General features: G+C 44.1%; 1 protein-coding gene across 2 annotated transcripts; it reads right to left on the bottom strand.

Annotated features, from left to right (window-relative positions):
* On the bottom strand, nucleotides 393-12103 carry GLYATL2 (glycine-N-acyltransferase like 2). Of its 2 annotated transcripts, none has more exons than XM_013969969.2 (6): nucleotides 11860-12103; nucleotides 8826-9114; nucleotides 5554-5661; nucleotides 4293-4419; nucleotides 4021-4198; nucleotides 393-1154 (listed from the first exon to the last, which is right to left on the bottom strand). In XM_013969969.2, the coding sequence occupies exons 2-6, from the start codon at nucleotides 8901-8903 to the stop codon at nucleotides 749-751; spliced, it is 897 nt and encodes a 298-aa protein (XP_013825423.1). In that variant the 5' UTR covers nucleotides 8904-9114; nucleotides 11860-12103; the 3' UTR covers nucleotides 393-748. The 2 variants fall into 2 exon arrangements, with proteins under 2 accessions (XP_013825423.1, XP_005690354.1); XM_005690297.3 differs by having other exon boundaries at nucleotides 8826-8942.

The following is a 12605-nucleotide window of genomic DNA, read 5'->3' as shown; positions in this document are numbered from 1 at the left end:
TGAACACTGGGGTGCGTGTGTATCTTTTAAATTATTGTTTTCTCAGGATATATGTCCAGGAGTGGGATTGGTGGATCATATGGTAGATCACATCACTGATCATCAGTCACTAAATTTGTGGTGATTTGTTACAACAACAGTAGGAAACTGATACAGCATAGATCTAAAATCTTGCTGAAAATATGAAGTTAGGCTATACAACTCTACTTAACCAAGTTTCTGTGATAAAAAGCTCATCAGAAAACCAAAATTTCACTGATGGCCACATAATTTAATTCAGTATAGTGCCTCAAAGGACTTTTGAGGGCACCCAAGACCAACAGCAGTGACGCTGAAGCGTTTTGAAAGATCCTTTGGGAACCTTTGTAGGAAGAGAAGAACACCAGAGAAGAGACTTTCAAAGGAGACATTTTATTCTCAAATTAGAAGCATGAAAAAGCAAAATTCTTCCCTGAAAGAAGCCTTCTTCAAAGAAGAAAATGGGAAATGTTAGCACTAATGATTGACACTGGGTAATTTCAACCCTGAGACATTTCTCACCGTAAAGGAAGAGCATGACAGCAAGGAGCCAAGCTTCTAATGTTTCGGAATACAAGAGAAAGAAGATAAAACTATTACAGAAGTGCGGCCTGAGCAGTGCCTGAGCCCCAGGTAAGTGGATGGTTTTTGCTGCTCGTGTAGACTACATTTCTTTGCATTGATGTTTTTTCCCCCTGATAAGGAACACTTGAAATGGACAGTAGCACCATCAGTATTTCTCCGGGGTGCATTTCCACTGGTGCCAGCCACAAAGAGCATTCCTGAACCCAAAGCTGAGCAACACCTGTTGAGTTTTTTCTTTATCTTCTGCCACGTGGATATAAAATGGCATTTTTTTGGAAAAAAAATATGCTATGCTGTGGCAACCCATTTGCCACATGTGGCCTTGGCCTCGGTATTTGGGGAAAGTGTAACCCATTCTTATCTCACAGGACTGTTCTGTCAGAAACCAAGAGATGGGGTTCCCTTCTGCACTCAGAATACCAAATCCCGCAAAATTCTGGAGACAGCGCTCAATATATTTCAAGCTCTTCTCATTTTTTCCCAACTCCCAGTGCTCATTCACAAGCTTTGCGTGCGAGACATCCAAGAAGATGCTCTGAAAGGTTTCTTTCCTGCCAAGAAAAAAATGTACATTTATTCAGCCAACATTTAGAAAGCATCAGGATGGCAGAAAACGTGACACTTCCCTTTCCTTAAGGATCCACAGCCCAGAGGAAGAAATAGACGTACCCTTCACACGCACACACACACACACACACACACACACACAACTATTTATATGCCTGCTTAAAAATGTTCCCAAATAATTGAAAGTAAGAAAATCCTCAGTCATTTATGATACAGTTAATAGCAGAGAGTCGGCTAGATATAGTATAGCATATCTCGAAAAGCCCAAGCAAACACCCCAACAAAGGAGAAGAACAGTATATGTTCCTAAAAGAACAAGGACTATTAGCCGTGCAACCTTCCATGTGGCTGAATCTTCTTTAAAGTTTCTTGTATAAAAAATGCAGGATTGAGAGGTACAAGCTACGATGTATAAAAGGGACAGGCTACAAGGGTACACAGTGCAAGGAAACATATTCATTATGCTGAGATGACTTTTAAACGAAATACAGCCTAAAAAAATATGGAGCCTCTATACTGTACACCTGAAACCAATATGATGTAAATCCACTAAACTCCCATTCAAAAATTTAGATTTCAAATTATACTTCACAAAATATCTAAATACACAAGGTAGTGTTTCTTCCAACAGATAGTTCAACAAAATGTACATCATAGGGAGATGAGAGCCATGTTGATCTTATGGCTTCATGTGTCCCGAAACCCATCACCACATACCACTAGAGAAGTACAAAAACGCAGTTTCAGGAGCAGAAACACAGGAAAAAAGGATATTGGATTTTTTGTGTGTGTGGCAATAATCAGGATTTTAGCCCTGATGCTATTATTGGACAAGTTTCCTGAGACTGCGTTTTCTCAACTGCAAAATCAGAATAACATCTTCTGTGGGAAGGAGTGGCTGGTGCAGAAGGAAGATGGCAAAGAAGTTTGACCCCTTCTCAAGGAGGAAGAGTTTCCAGGAACTTGTCAGTTTCAAAGTCACTTCACATTTTCCATTGGGTAGGGTCACAAGGGCTCTCAACTGTCTACACATAGGTGAGGCTTTCTCTCTGTCATCCTCAAACTGATTCTGGTCCTACTTCCTCAAAGGTCTCCAGCATCCTCACATGTCTTCCTCCTGTGCTACAGTTAAACCCAGAGGGGCAAGACATCCAAATATATATTGGGTTTAGAGGAAATAAAGAACCGCCTTAGGACAGGCACTTCATTCCAGATGTCCAGTTATAATGTCAAGTATTATTTAATCCCTATCTACCATTTTTCTCCATGCAAACATTTCTTTTATGATTCTCACGGGAACACAGTTGAGCCAGAGCAGGGTTCAAATATTATCGACTCTCCTGGCTAAATCGATTCTACGTGTTTAGTGTATATTTAGATTTTATTTATTTTTTGATGCAGTGATACAATTATTAAGCATAAACGGATGTCAGTGGGAAATAATTGTTTCCTTTTTCTCTGATTCCTTATCACACAGTTACCTTCTCCAGAGGCAACTAGTGGTGCGATACATTTGTGTAACTTTCCAGAGGCATTGTTTGGAACTTTAGATGCGCTCTGCTGTGATGACACACTGTCTACACGATTCTGCCCATCTTAGTTGTTGCTGATGTTGTTGCTTTACTAAGAATATGTTTTTGTTGTTGCTGTTGCTTCAGAATATATGTTCGGAATTGTTTCCTTCTTAGTTCACAGAGGGCTGCTGCATTCTTGTTAACGGCTGTACATTATTCCAGCGTTTGGACTGTACCATAGCGAATCTACCCATGTCCCTACTGAAGGATGGGTTTTTTAACATGCTATGCTATCATATGTTCGTACATCACGCACACCAACCAATTTGGTAAAATCTTCCATTTAATGCACGTATGGTTTTACCGAGGCACTTCAATTCTAGGAGTTCAGTTTTCAGTAATACGTATACAACTTGTGTGATGATCTATTTGTGAAGACATTTATTGCAGAATTTTTGTTATCAGGAAGAACTGGAGAGAAATCAAGTGTGTAAATACGGGCACACAGAATTGCACATCTCCCTCTTGTGGTAATCTATGCAGCTGTCAAAATAAATGAAGGGTGCCTGTATGAGCTTACGTGAAAGATGTGTGTAACACATTGCTGGGTGAAAAGGGTGAATTGCAGTGTAGTCATGCATCTGGTGTGGAGAAAAAAACGAACAAGATGACTCACACATGCAGAGTTCTAAAGGCAATGCTAAGAGTATCTAACCATGGACAGAGATCCAAGTGGGCAAGCCTTCACTTTTTACTTTGCATATTTGTATCCTTTGCATAGGGCTTCCCTGGTGGATCGGTGGTAAAGAATTTTGCAATGCAGGAGATGCAGGTTTGATCCCTGGGTTGGGAAGATCCTTTGGAGAAGGAAATGGCAACCCACTCCAATTTTCTTTCCTGGGAAACCCATGGACAGAGGAGCCTGGCAGGCCACAGTCCATTGGGGTTGCAAAAGAGTCAAGTACAACTTGGCGGCTACACACACACACACACACACACACACACACACACACACACAGACTTTGCATAGTATGAAGTATTTTTTTTTTTTTTGTCTAAAAATGAATAGTTTCAGTAAAAGTTTTTCAGTTCCACCATGATGTCCAATATTCTTCTGGGAGCACTCTTGTGAGATCTAAGGAAGTTGAAAAGAACCTACTCTAAAGAAGTTCCTGCCCAAGCTCAGCAAACATCAGCTAACACAGTTCCCTTTCTCATCTGTGAAGCTCTGAACACCATGATTATTTAGCCTCAGATCCTACATTTACAAGTCCAGCCCATAGTGCAACTGAACTATTCTATCAGAAATTTCAGAAGCAAAAGGTAAAAGTCTCACCTTTTATCTTCAAGCACTTTAGGAGTTTTTAATAACTTCATCAAATCCATCTTGTCACCACTCGATGCCTCGAGTGTTGGTTTTTCAAACACAAAAAGCATGGTTCTCAGATAATCCACCTGAGCTGATTTTGAAGCTGCAACTTTTTGTAATGCCTCACCCAAGCTCTCTTGACAACCTGTGGAGAGGAGAAAAGCAAGGATCATTTCACCCCCTTTCATATCTACTATAAATTAAATGAGACATCTTTGGCTTTAATTTAGACCAGTCACCTTGGATCTGGAAGGCTTGTTCCCAGTTGATGACCTGCGGGCACGCTAGGACTTCCTCTAACTTGTCAGGAGCTTTGGTGAAGATGTGGTAAGTGTTGGTGTAATGATCCAGGTCATCCTTCATCTCCTGACGTAACAAATACCAATCACATTTACACAGTGATGTCGTCCACAAAATGCTCTGCCTGTGTCCCGAGTGCTAGAGACTAATTTGCTGGATGGGCTTTGGTGCTGTTGTGTGAGAGAGGTGCAGACATTTCCGTGGACTCCCCTGTAGAAGAAGCCACTGGAAGGGGCTGCTTCCTGGTGGTGCCCTGGAGTCAGCTGCCCTTGGGGCGCCGGGCAAGCAGTCCCAGTGTCTGAGATGGAAAGTGCAGCAGAAAGAGTGCGTGTTCAAGGCCCCAAAGAGTGGGGGCTTGCAGGGTGGAGGGAGGCACACAGAACAGGGCTGGGGGCCAGGCTCCTGGTCTGTGAGAAGGTGACGCCTCAGCTAATTCTGAAAGTGAATTCCCAGGCGGCGCTAGTGGCAAAGAACCCGCCTGCCAGCGCAGGAGACGTAAGAGATGCGGGCTCCATCCCTGGGTCGGGAAGGTCCCCTGGAGGAGGGCACTGCACCCCACTCCAGTGTTCTGGCCTGGAGAATCCCATGGACAGGGGAGCCCGGCTCGCCCCCGGGGGCCGCTGCAGGCGACGCTGCGTTCTAGCACTCCTGTATGGATAAGGGGGGTGTTAAGGTATCGCTACTCTGGGAAGGATGGGATTCGCGACTCACACTCCCCTGAAAGATGAAGACGCTCTTATGAAACAAACATGGCCTCTACTGTTTCACAACCCTCTGACATCGTCATTTTTGTCGACTTCTTCTGTGTTAGGAAAGCAGCGGTCTTAGACCCCACACTCAGCACTGCTCAAAGTACTGTCGGGTTGCGGTTATCGAGTCATAAGGAAAGCAGAACACTTCCTGACCGTTTGCAACCGCAGGCGTCTAGGATGAGGAGGATGCCTCTCATCGGAGTCTCGACAGGAGAGAGCTGGCTGAATGGAATTCTAGAGCAACTTCCAGGTCCCGGACTATTGGCTCTGAGGTCCACTCCCGCGCTTCGTCTCGCCATCCTGCCCTCTCCTCCAAGCAACCCTTCCCAAATCTGCATGAATCAGGTGTGTCAAGATCCTCCCCCCAACCCCTGCCGGCCCCTGGCTGCAGCCCCTCGTCCCCATCCTGAGGGTGAGCAGCCTGACCCTCAGGAGCCAGGGGCCTCACCTCCTTCTGAGGCCGTATGACGACTGTCTGATACTCTGGCCAGGCGTCCACCAGCACCTCCAGGTTGAACGGGTTTTTATTTCTAATGTGGAAAAGGGTGCCATACACCTACAAAGCAGAAACAAAGCAGGAGAGGATGAAGTTTCTCTTCGAGACAGGGTCTTGCCAGTGGCCGGAAGTAAAAGCAGGAGTTAGAAGGACTTGATGGGGGACTTCCCACATGGTCCAGGGGCTATGACCCCCAGCCCCCAGTGCAGGGGACCCAGGTTCGATCCCTGGTCAGGGAACTGGATCCCACATAGTGCAGCTAAGGGCTCACATGCTGCGGCGAGAGATCCCATGCACTGCAACTGAGGCCTGGTGCAGCCACAGAAACAAATACACATTTTTTTAAAAGAAGGACTTGAAACGGCAGGACTAGTGTTTCCAGGATGGCACGTTGGGCTACTCGTCAAAAGACATACTGCAGAACGGTGCAGGAAGGATCCCCCCAAATCCAGGTGAACAACAAATGAACTGGCTTCTTTAACATGTATTCATTCATTTTTTGAAAAGTCCATACTATTGATATTTTTCCTATTTTAAACATTAATACCACACCATTTATTCAGCATCTGTCTATTATATATTAAATTTGTGTCAACTATGGAGAATTCAAAGGTGGATATGATGTAGCCGCTGCCTTCAAGTTAAGTCTACAAGGGCAAAGAAATACACAGTCTAATCTTAAAAAAGCACATGTTCTGATACGTCTGTGCACATGGTCAGGTGGGGTCACAAAAAGGCAAAGTCACTACCCGTCCAGAAGTGGTGGGAGACTTACAGGAAAACTAACATTTAAATTGGACCATGAAACTTCTGCAGAGTGCACTTTTAGAAGAGGTACTTTTGCTTATGAGAAGAAACCAGTGAGTCCTCTAAGAATAACAGAAGGGAGTATTCACTCCTTTTCCAGTCAGTTTGAGTTAGGAGCGTTTACCTTGTAGCAGAGCAGTATTAACATCTAGGTGGTTCACCCAGGGGACAAAGAGGCTGACCATGGGGCTCACTTTGTGGATGCTGGTGGCACTGATAGCTGGAGAAGGTGGAGACCTCAGTAGGGAAATGTAAAGACTGATTTGAATTTTTAGTTAATGTGAAATCTTGGCAGAGAACGTTTTAATAAATAAATGCCTTATGAGTATTTAAAAGATGCTTCCATATTTCAAAGTATAAGGTGTGTGTTTGACATTGTGTCTGGGAAGGAAGGGCTGGAACCTGGAGCCTTTGGGACCTGCTGTTCCCAGCCTTCGCAGGATTGCTTGATCCTCATAAGCCCAGATGTTGGCCCAAAAGCAAAATTTGAAAGTTATTTTGCAAGCCATTTTGATGTCCTTGACCAATAGCATGCCTGCTAAGAAGCAAGAGGCATTGTTGCCTGGATGAACAGAGGGTGTGTTTCAGGCCTGAGACGTCTGAGTCAAAGAGCTTGATTTTCATTGAGCATTATCTGGTGATTTTTCCAGTTATCCCTGATAATTCTATGTACTGTGTGTGGTGTTTTTTTTTTTGAAATGAGGTGTGTCCAGTTTTTAAACCTAACAACTACTTTTGGGGACTTGCCCGCATCTCTGGGATTTGAATGGAGGCTGTGTCCTGTTTTACTGTTTTTTAAGTTTACATTTATCATGTTCCTCTTCTCTCCTCCCCTTGCCCACTGGGGACTCCGCTTTGGCTCCTTAAACTTTGCTGCTTAGAGCGGAAGTCCAGCAGGCAGGTGGTCATACTGCAAGTTCTTTCTGGACCTCTGGCAAAGGGAGTGATCCGTGAAGGCCACCACTCCCTTGGGATCTGCAAGGCTGGGCGTTTTCGGTACCTGCTGTCCACAGCCCTCCACTGTTATCGGAATACTTTGCCAGTGCACCAATCTCTTTGGAGATAAAAATGTTAGCGTGTTACTAAATGTTAATTTTCTTTTGCAGAAAATAGAGTACCATGTCTGAATTAATCATTAATATTTAAAATATTTCATTCCTTAACCCCCTCATTTGCTTTGCTCACAGCCGACTCAGTTCCTGTGTTTGGCAGAATTCTGCGATGTGTGTGTCACCACTGTTGAGACTGTTCGGCTCCTGATATATGTGTATTGATTTGTTTCTGGTGGTAGCTTGTCCTGAAATGTGTGTAGCAAGCAGGTATTTTATGATAAAATGGTTGTGTAGTTCATGCTCTGTGTGGAATTCAGAGGAAAACCCAGATTCAGTGATTAACAATGCCAAAAAAATGCAAGTAACTAGCCATTGTTCAAACAACAGTGGTGCTATTTCTCTTTTGCGGCCTTTTAGACTTCTGTTGCCCTAAAATTCCATTTTGTTGGGAACCCATTTCCTACCTGGTCTTTCTTGACAGAGTTTTTTTCTATTTTTAAACAGTTTCTAAATAAAATTCTGTATTTTTAAAAAATAAATAAATAAATAAATTGGACCATGAAAAATAAATGAACCTGGTGAAGTAAAGAGAAGAGGAAGACAAGCAATTTCCATTAGGAGAAGGAGCATGATTGGAGGCTTGAAGGTGCTGAGATTCGATCCCACCTGCTGAACTGTGAGAGGTCAGTGATCGTAACACATAGTACATCTTCCATGTTGGGAAATGAAGAGACATTTTTGATAAACGTTTGTATATCCAGTTAAGGAGTATGGGCTTTAATGCTTTGGACATGAGCCACCACTAGCATTTTAAAGCAAGGGAGTGATATGATCACATGCGTGTCAGATAGATGCTCTGGTTACCAAGTTGCAGGTGACCAATAGCTTGGGACAGTTAAGGAAGTCCACTACACATAGCAGCAGAATCGATTCAAAAGATATTGTAGGGTCTTTCCTGGTGGTCTAGTGGCTCAGACCCTGAGCTCCCAGCGCGGCGGGGAGCAGGCTCGACCCCTGGTCAGGGAGCTAGACCCTGCATGCCGCAGCTAAGACCCAGTGCAGATAAACGAGCAAAAATCGATTTTAAAATGATATTGTGCATGTATGGCTGAGTCCCTGTGCTGTTCGCCTGAAACTGCCACGACATCGCTAATCAGCTATACCCCGATACAGAATGAAAAGGTTTCTTAAAAGATACTGAAGAATCCCCAGGGAAGTAAAGGAGGTGATTGGACATGGGTGTTAAGTTAGTCCCAGGCAGGAGGAATCTTGGACTTGCACCTCCATCTGCCCTGGAAAGTCCTGAGCCCGAGTCTGTCTTCACACCTTAGTCCTCTCTGCCCCCATCTCCCCCTACTCCCTTACCTTCAAGGACTCAGGGATGCTCTCTTCCAAGGACTCATACAAAATCTGAAGTTGCTGGGGTTCACGAAGCACAAACATCTTATGTAGCAACCAAGCCCCTTCCCTGAGGAAGACACTCTGAGGAAAGAAACACACCAACAAGAACACCTGGAGATCTGAGACAGGTATCCCGGAAGAGCAAGAAGTCCCCAAGGACAGCCACGCGTTGCTCCAGGTACAGTATCGTACCCAAGGTTGTGCCCAAGTACCAACTGGCAAAATCCAGAAACTGGAACTGTATGTTAGCAACCTTGAAAACAGAGAAAACCTTGTATTCAATAATTCCACTTCTAGGAATTCATACCAAGGAGATAATAGCAGACACCTATAAGAATGTAAACATAAGAAAATTTACCAAAACAACGTAGTATATAAGTAAGATACACTTATGAACATTCTTCAGTCTCATACACACAAACATCTGACTGCATATATAATTATATTATATATATGTGTATTACATGTACTCGATCAAGGAATATAGAATACTTAAAGACATTATACAAGAGTAACCATATTTTCTAAAAATTAACAAATACAAGAAATTCCAAGCAATTTTGATGGCTTCTAGGAGAGGCAGCAAATTCTTTTAAATCTTGACAATCCTGAAAAATCCAACATCCTGTGTACGTGTGTTCAGTCATGCCCAACTCTTTGTGACCCCATGGACTGCAGCCTGCCGGGCTCCTCTGTCCTTGGAGTTTTCCAGGCAAGAATACTGGAGCAGGTTGCTATTTCCTTCTCCAGGAGATCTTCCCAGCCCAGAGATGGAACCCATATCTCTTGTATCTCCCGCAGTGGCAGGCAGGTTCTTTACCACTAGTGCCCCCTGAGAAGCCTTGCATGTGTGGGGGGGGGAAAGTGAAAGTGTTAGTTGCTAAGTTGTGTCTGACTCTTTGTGACCCCCTGGACGGGAGCTCCTCTGTCCATGGAATTCTCCAGGCAAGAAATACTGGAGGGGGTAGTCATTCCCTTCTCCAGGGGATCTTCCCGACCCAGGGATCAAATCCAGGCCTCCTGTACTGCAAGCAAACTCCACTGTCTGGGCCACCGGGGAAGCCCATACGTGCGTGTAGCTGAAACAAGACAAACAGAAACGGAATCGCCAAGAACGCGATCGCTGGAGTAGGCAGTCATGTTACTTGAATGTCTCTGAGCTTCACTTTCTTTGTCTATAAAATAGGCATAATAATAACTCCTTTGTAGGCTGTTTGGAGGGTTATGTCATCACAAAATGTATGTGATGTGTTTTGCGAAGTGATAGATGGTATGTGTGTGTGTAAGTGTGTGTGTGTGTGTGTGTATATATGTGTGTGTGTGTATATATATATATATACACACTTGAGGGAAAATGAGAAGATCTTCAAATTCAAGCAAGGGAAAATAGGATTTGAATGGCTTCTGGTGTTCGTTAGTGAAAATGCAGACTGGGAATACACACGGGGATTCCCCAGCATTGCTTAAGGCCAGGTTCAGATGAAAACCCTCACTGGAAGGGGTAATTATCCATACAGGTGAGCTCAGCACCCAGAGACTAGAGGCAGAAGAGACAGATTGAAACAAACCAGGGTTAGATTTTCTAGGCTTAGACCAGCAAAAAAGATAAGTGGCAAAGTAAATATTTGAGAATGAGATGATGACACTCAACTGAATTTGTGGGATCTAGGTGAGAGAAGGGGTTTCCCTGATGCCTCGGATGGTAAAGAACCCACCTGCAATGCAGGAGATCCGGGTTTGATCCCTGGGCTGGGATGGTTTCCCGGAGCAGAGAAAGGAAAGGCAGCCCACGGCAGCATGCTTGCCCGGAGAATCTATATGGACAGAGGAGCTTGGCCAGCTACCGTCCACAGGGTCGCAAAGAGTTGGACACAGCTGAGCAAAACTAACACTTTTACTTTCAGGAGAGAGAAAGAAAGAAGTAAAGTAGGAGACAGGTCCAACCGAGTGGGAGAAGATGTAGAGTGTACGGTGAATTTACTTTATGAGGCTAAGAGAACAGCAGTGGCGATGGACAGGGGAATATGTTCATAGAACAGGGGGTTGGAATGAGGAATTAGGCTGTTAGAGGCGAGGCTGTCAGAGGTAGATCAGTTCTGGATAGATGGCTGTAGGCATCAAGACGACAGAGTAGGAGTCTGGAAGGGACTGGGAGCTGCAGGTGCCAGACCCATCACCAGAATGTGGCTGGCGTTTGAGGGTCAAGTGCCAAATATATCAATAAACAGAGCGAGGTCTGGCAGAAAGCAGCCTGAAAGAGTAAAGCTTCATCTTAGCCATGTGCCTCGGCACTCAAAGGAAGATGTTTGCTATGCAAGTAACACTTTCAAAGCATGGATTGAAGACCAGGGCCATGCAGACTCTCATCTTTACTCAGGATTCCTATGGGTGCCTGAAGGGTGGCAGGGAAAGGCACGGGTTGATCAGTAGTCTATAATTCAGGGAAAGGATCTGAGAAGCCTGACAGTTCAAACCACTGGCTTTGTACTCAAAATACTTTATTTTCAAAGGACTTTCTAACTCCAGGGACCTGTAATTTCCTTGAGAAATTTGTTCTCAGCCCTGGGACACTGGTGAGTGCTCTTCCAAAGTTTGCAGGGGGGGAAATGAGTGAACAAATACACATTCTCTAGAATCGGGCTTCCCTGGCGCCTCAGCTGGTAAAGAATCCGCTTGCAAGGCAGGAGACCCTGGTTTGATTCCTAGGTTGGGAAGATCCCCTGGAGAAGGGACAGGCTACACACTCCAGTATTATTGGGCTTCCCTGGTGGCTCAGCTGGTAAAGAATCCGCCTGCAATGTGGCACACCTGGGTTCAATCCCTGGGTTGGGAAGATCCCCCGAAGAAAGGAAAGGCAACCCGCTCCAGTATTCTGGCCTGGAGAATTCCACAGACTGTAGAATAAATGAACAAACACACATTCTTTAGAATAAGACCCTAATTAACTGAAAGGTTGAGAAGAGACAAGAGTTTGGCTGTCTAAAACAATTCTGCTTACCTGCAGTTTCTTTGTAGACGTGTGTGCAGAGCACTTTCTGCAGTTGCTCACTGTGACAATGGAGAAATTTCTCTAAAGGCCACAAATAGTCTCACCCACAATAAATCCCAACTGATTCAGATTGTCCCTGTTTAGCATAAAGCTCCAAGTTGTGGATTCTTATTGAGCAAACTGGAGATCCTGTTCGTTTACAGGAACGAAGTCAGTGGCTTTGCGCACCAGAGGAAGACTGGGAACATGTCCCGTACTGAGCAGATTCCACGTTTATAAGTTTCCCGCCACAGCTCCCACACTGGCACTTGTAGCCAATTGGCTAATCCAAAGCAGTAATAATAAGGTAATATGCAAAAATGACCTAGCTGCAGCAATATTCAAATACATCATTTGGGCAAACAAAAGATGGAAATTTTGGCTTCTTTGTGAAATACTCAGCCTCAAGACTTTAAGCACTTGTGACCTCAGCACCTCCAGAGGTTGAGATTCCTTGCTTCCAATGCAGGTGGCACAGGTTTGATCCTTGGTCGGGGAACTAGAATCCCACAAGCCACATGGCATGGCCAAAGATAAATAAATACATACATACATATATATATATATATATATATATATATATATATAATTAATTTTAAAAGTTAAAATTTAAAAATTCCTAAAGGAATATGATCTACTTTAACATTTTGGAGACCCTGAAATAGAGGAAAGGGATACTAAGTAGTCAAAATCTTACCCATTTTCTGGAATGTTGT

Source organism: Capra hircus, chromosome 15 (genome assembly GCF_001704415.2).
Source record: "Capra hircus breed San Clemente chromosome 15, ASM170441v1, whole genome shotgun sequence".
NCBI lineage: Eukaryota > Metazoa > Chordata > Mammalia > Artiodactyla > Bovidae > Capra > Capra hircus.
Note: the sequence above shows the minus strand (reverse complement) of the source record. Positions and strands in the feature narration are given on the sequence as shown.

Excerpts from the sequence above, each read along its gene's own strand:
- GLYATL2 (XM_013969969.2), bottom strand. The coding sequence starts at position 8,903 with ATGTTTGTGCTTCGTGAACCCCAGCAACTTCAGATTTTGTATGAGTCC. Across the intron at positions 5,662-8,825 it reads GCATCCCTGAGTCCTTGAAG|GTGTATGGCACCCTTTTCCA; the intron begins GTAAGGGAGTAG and ends TCTGCTTTGTAG. Across the intron at positions 4,199-4,292 it reads ACAAGCCTTCCAGATCCAAG|GTTGTCAAGAGAGCTTGGGT; the intron begins GTGACTGGTCTA and ends TCCTCTCCACAG.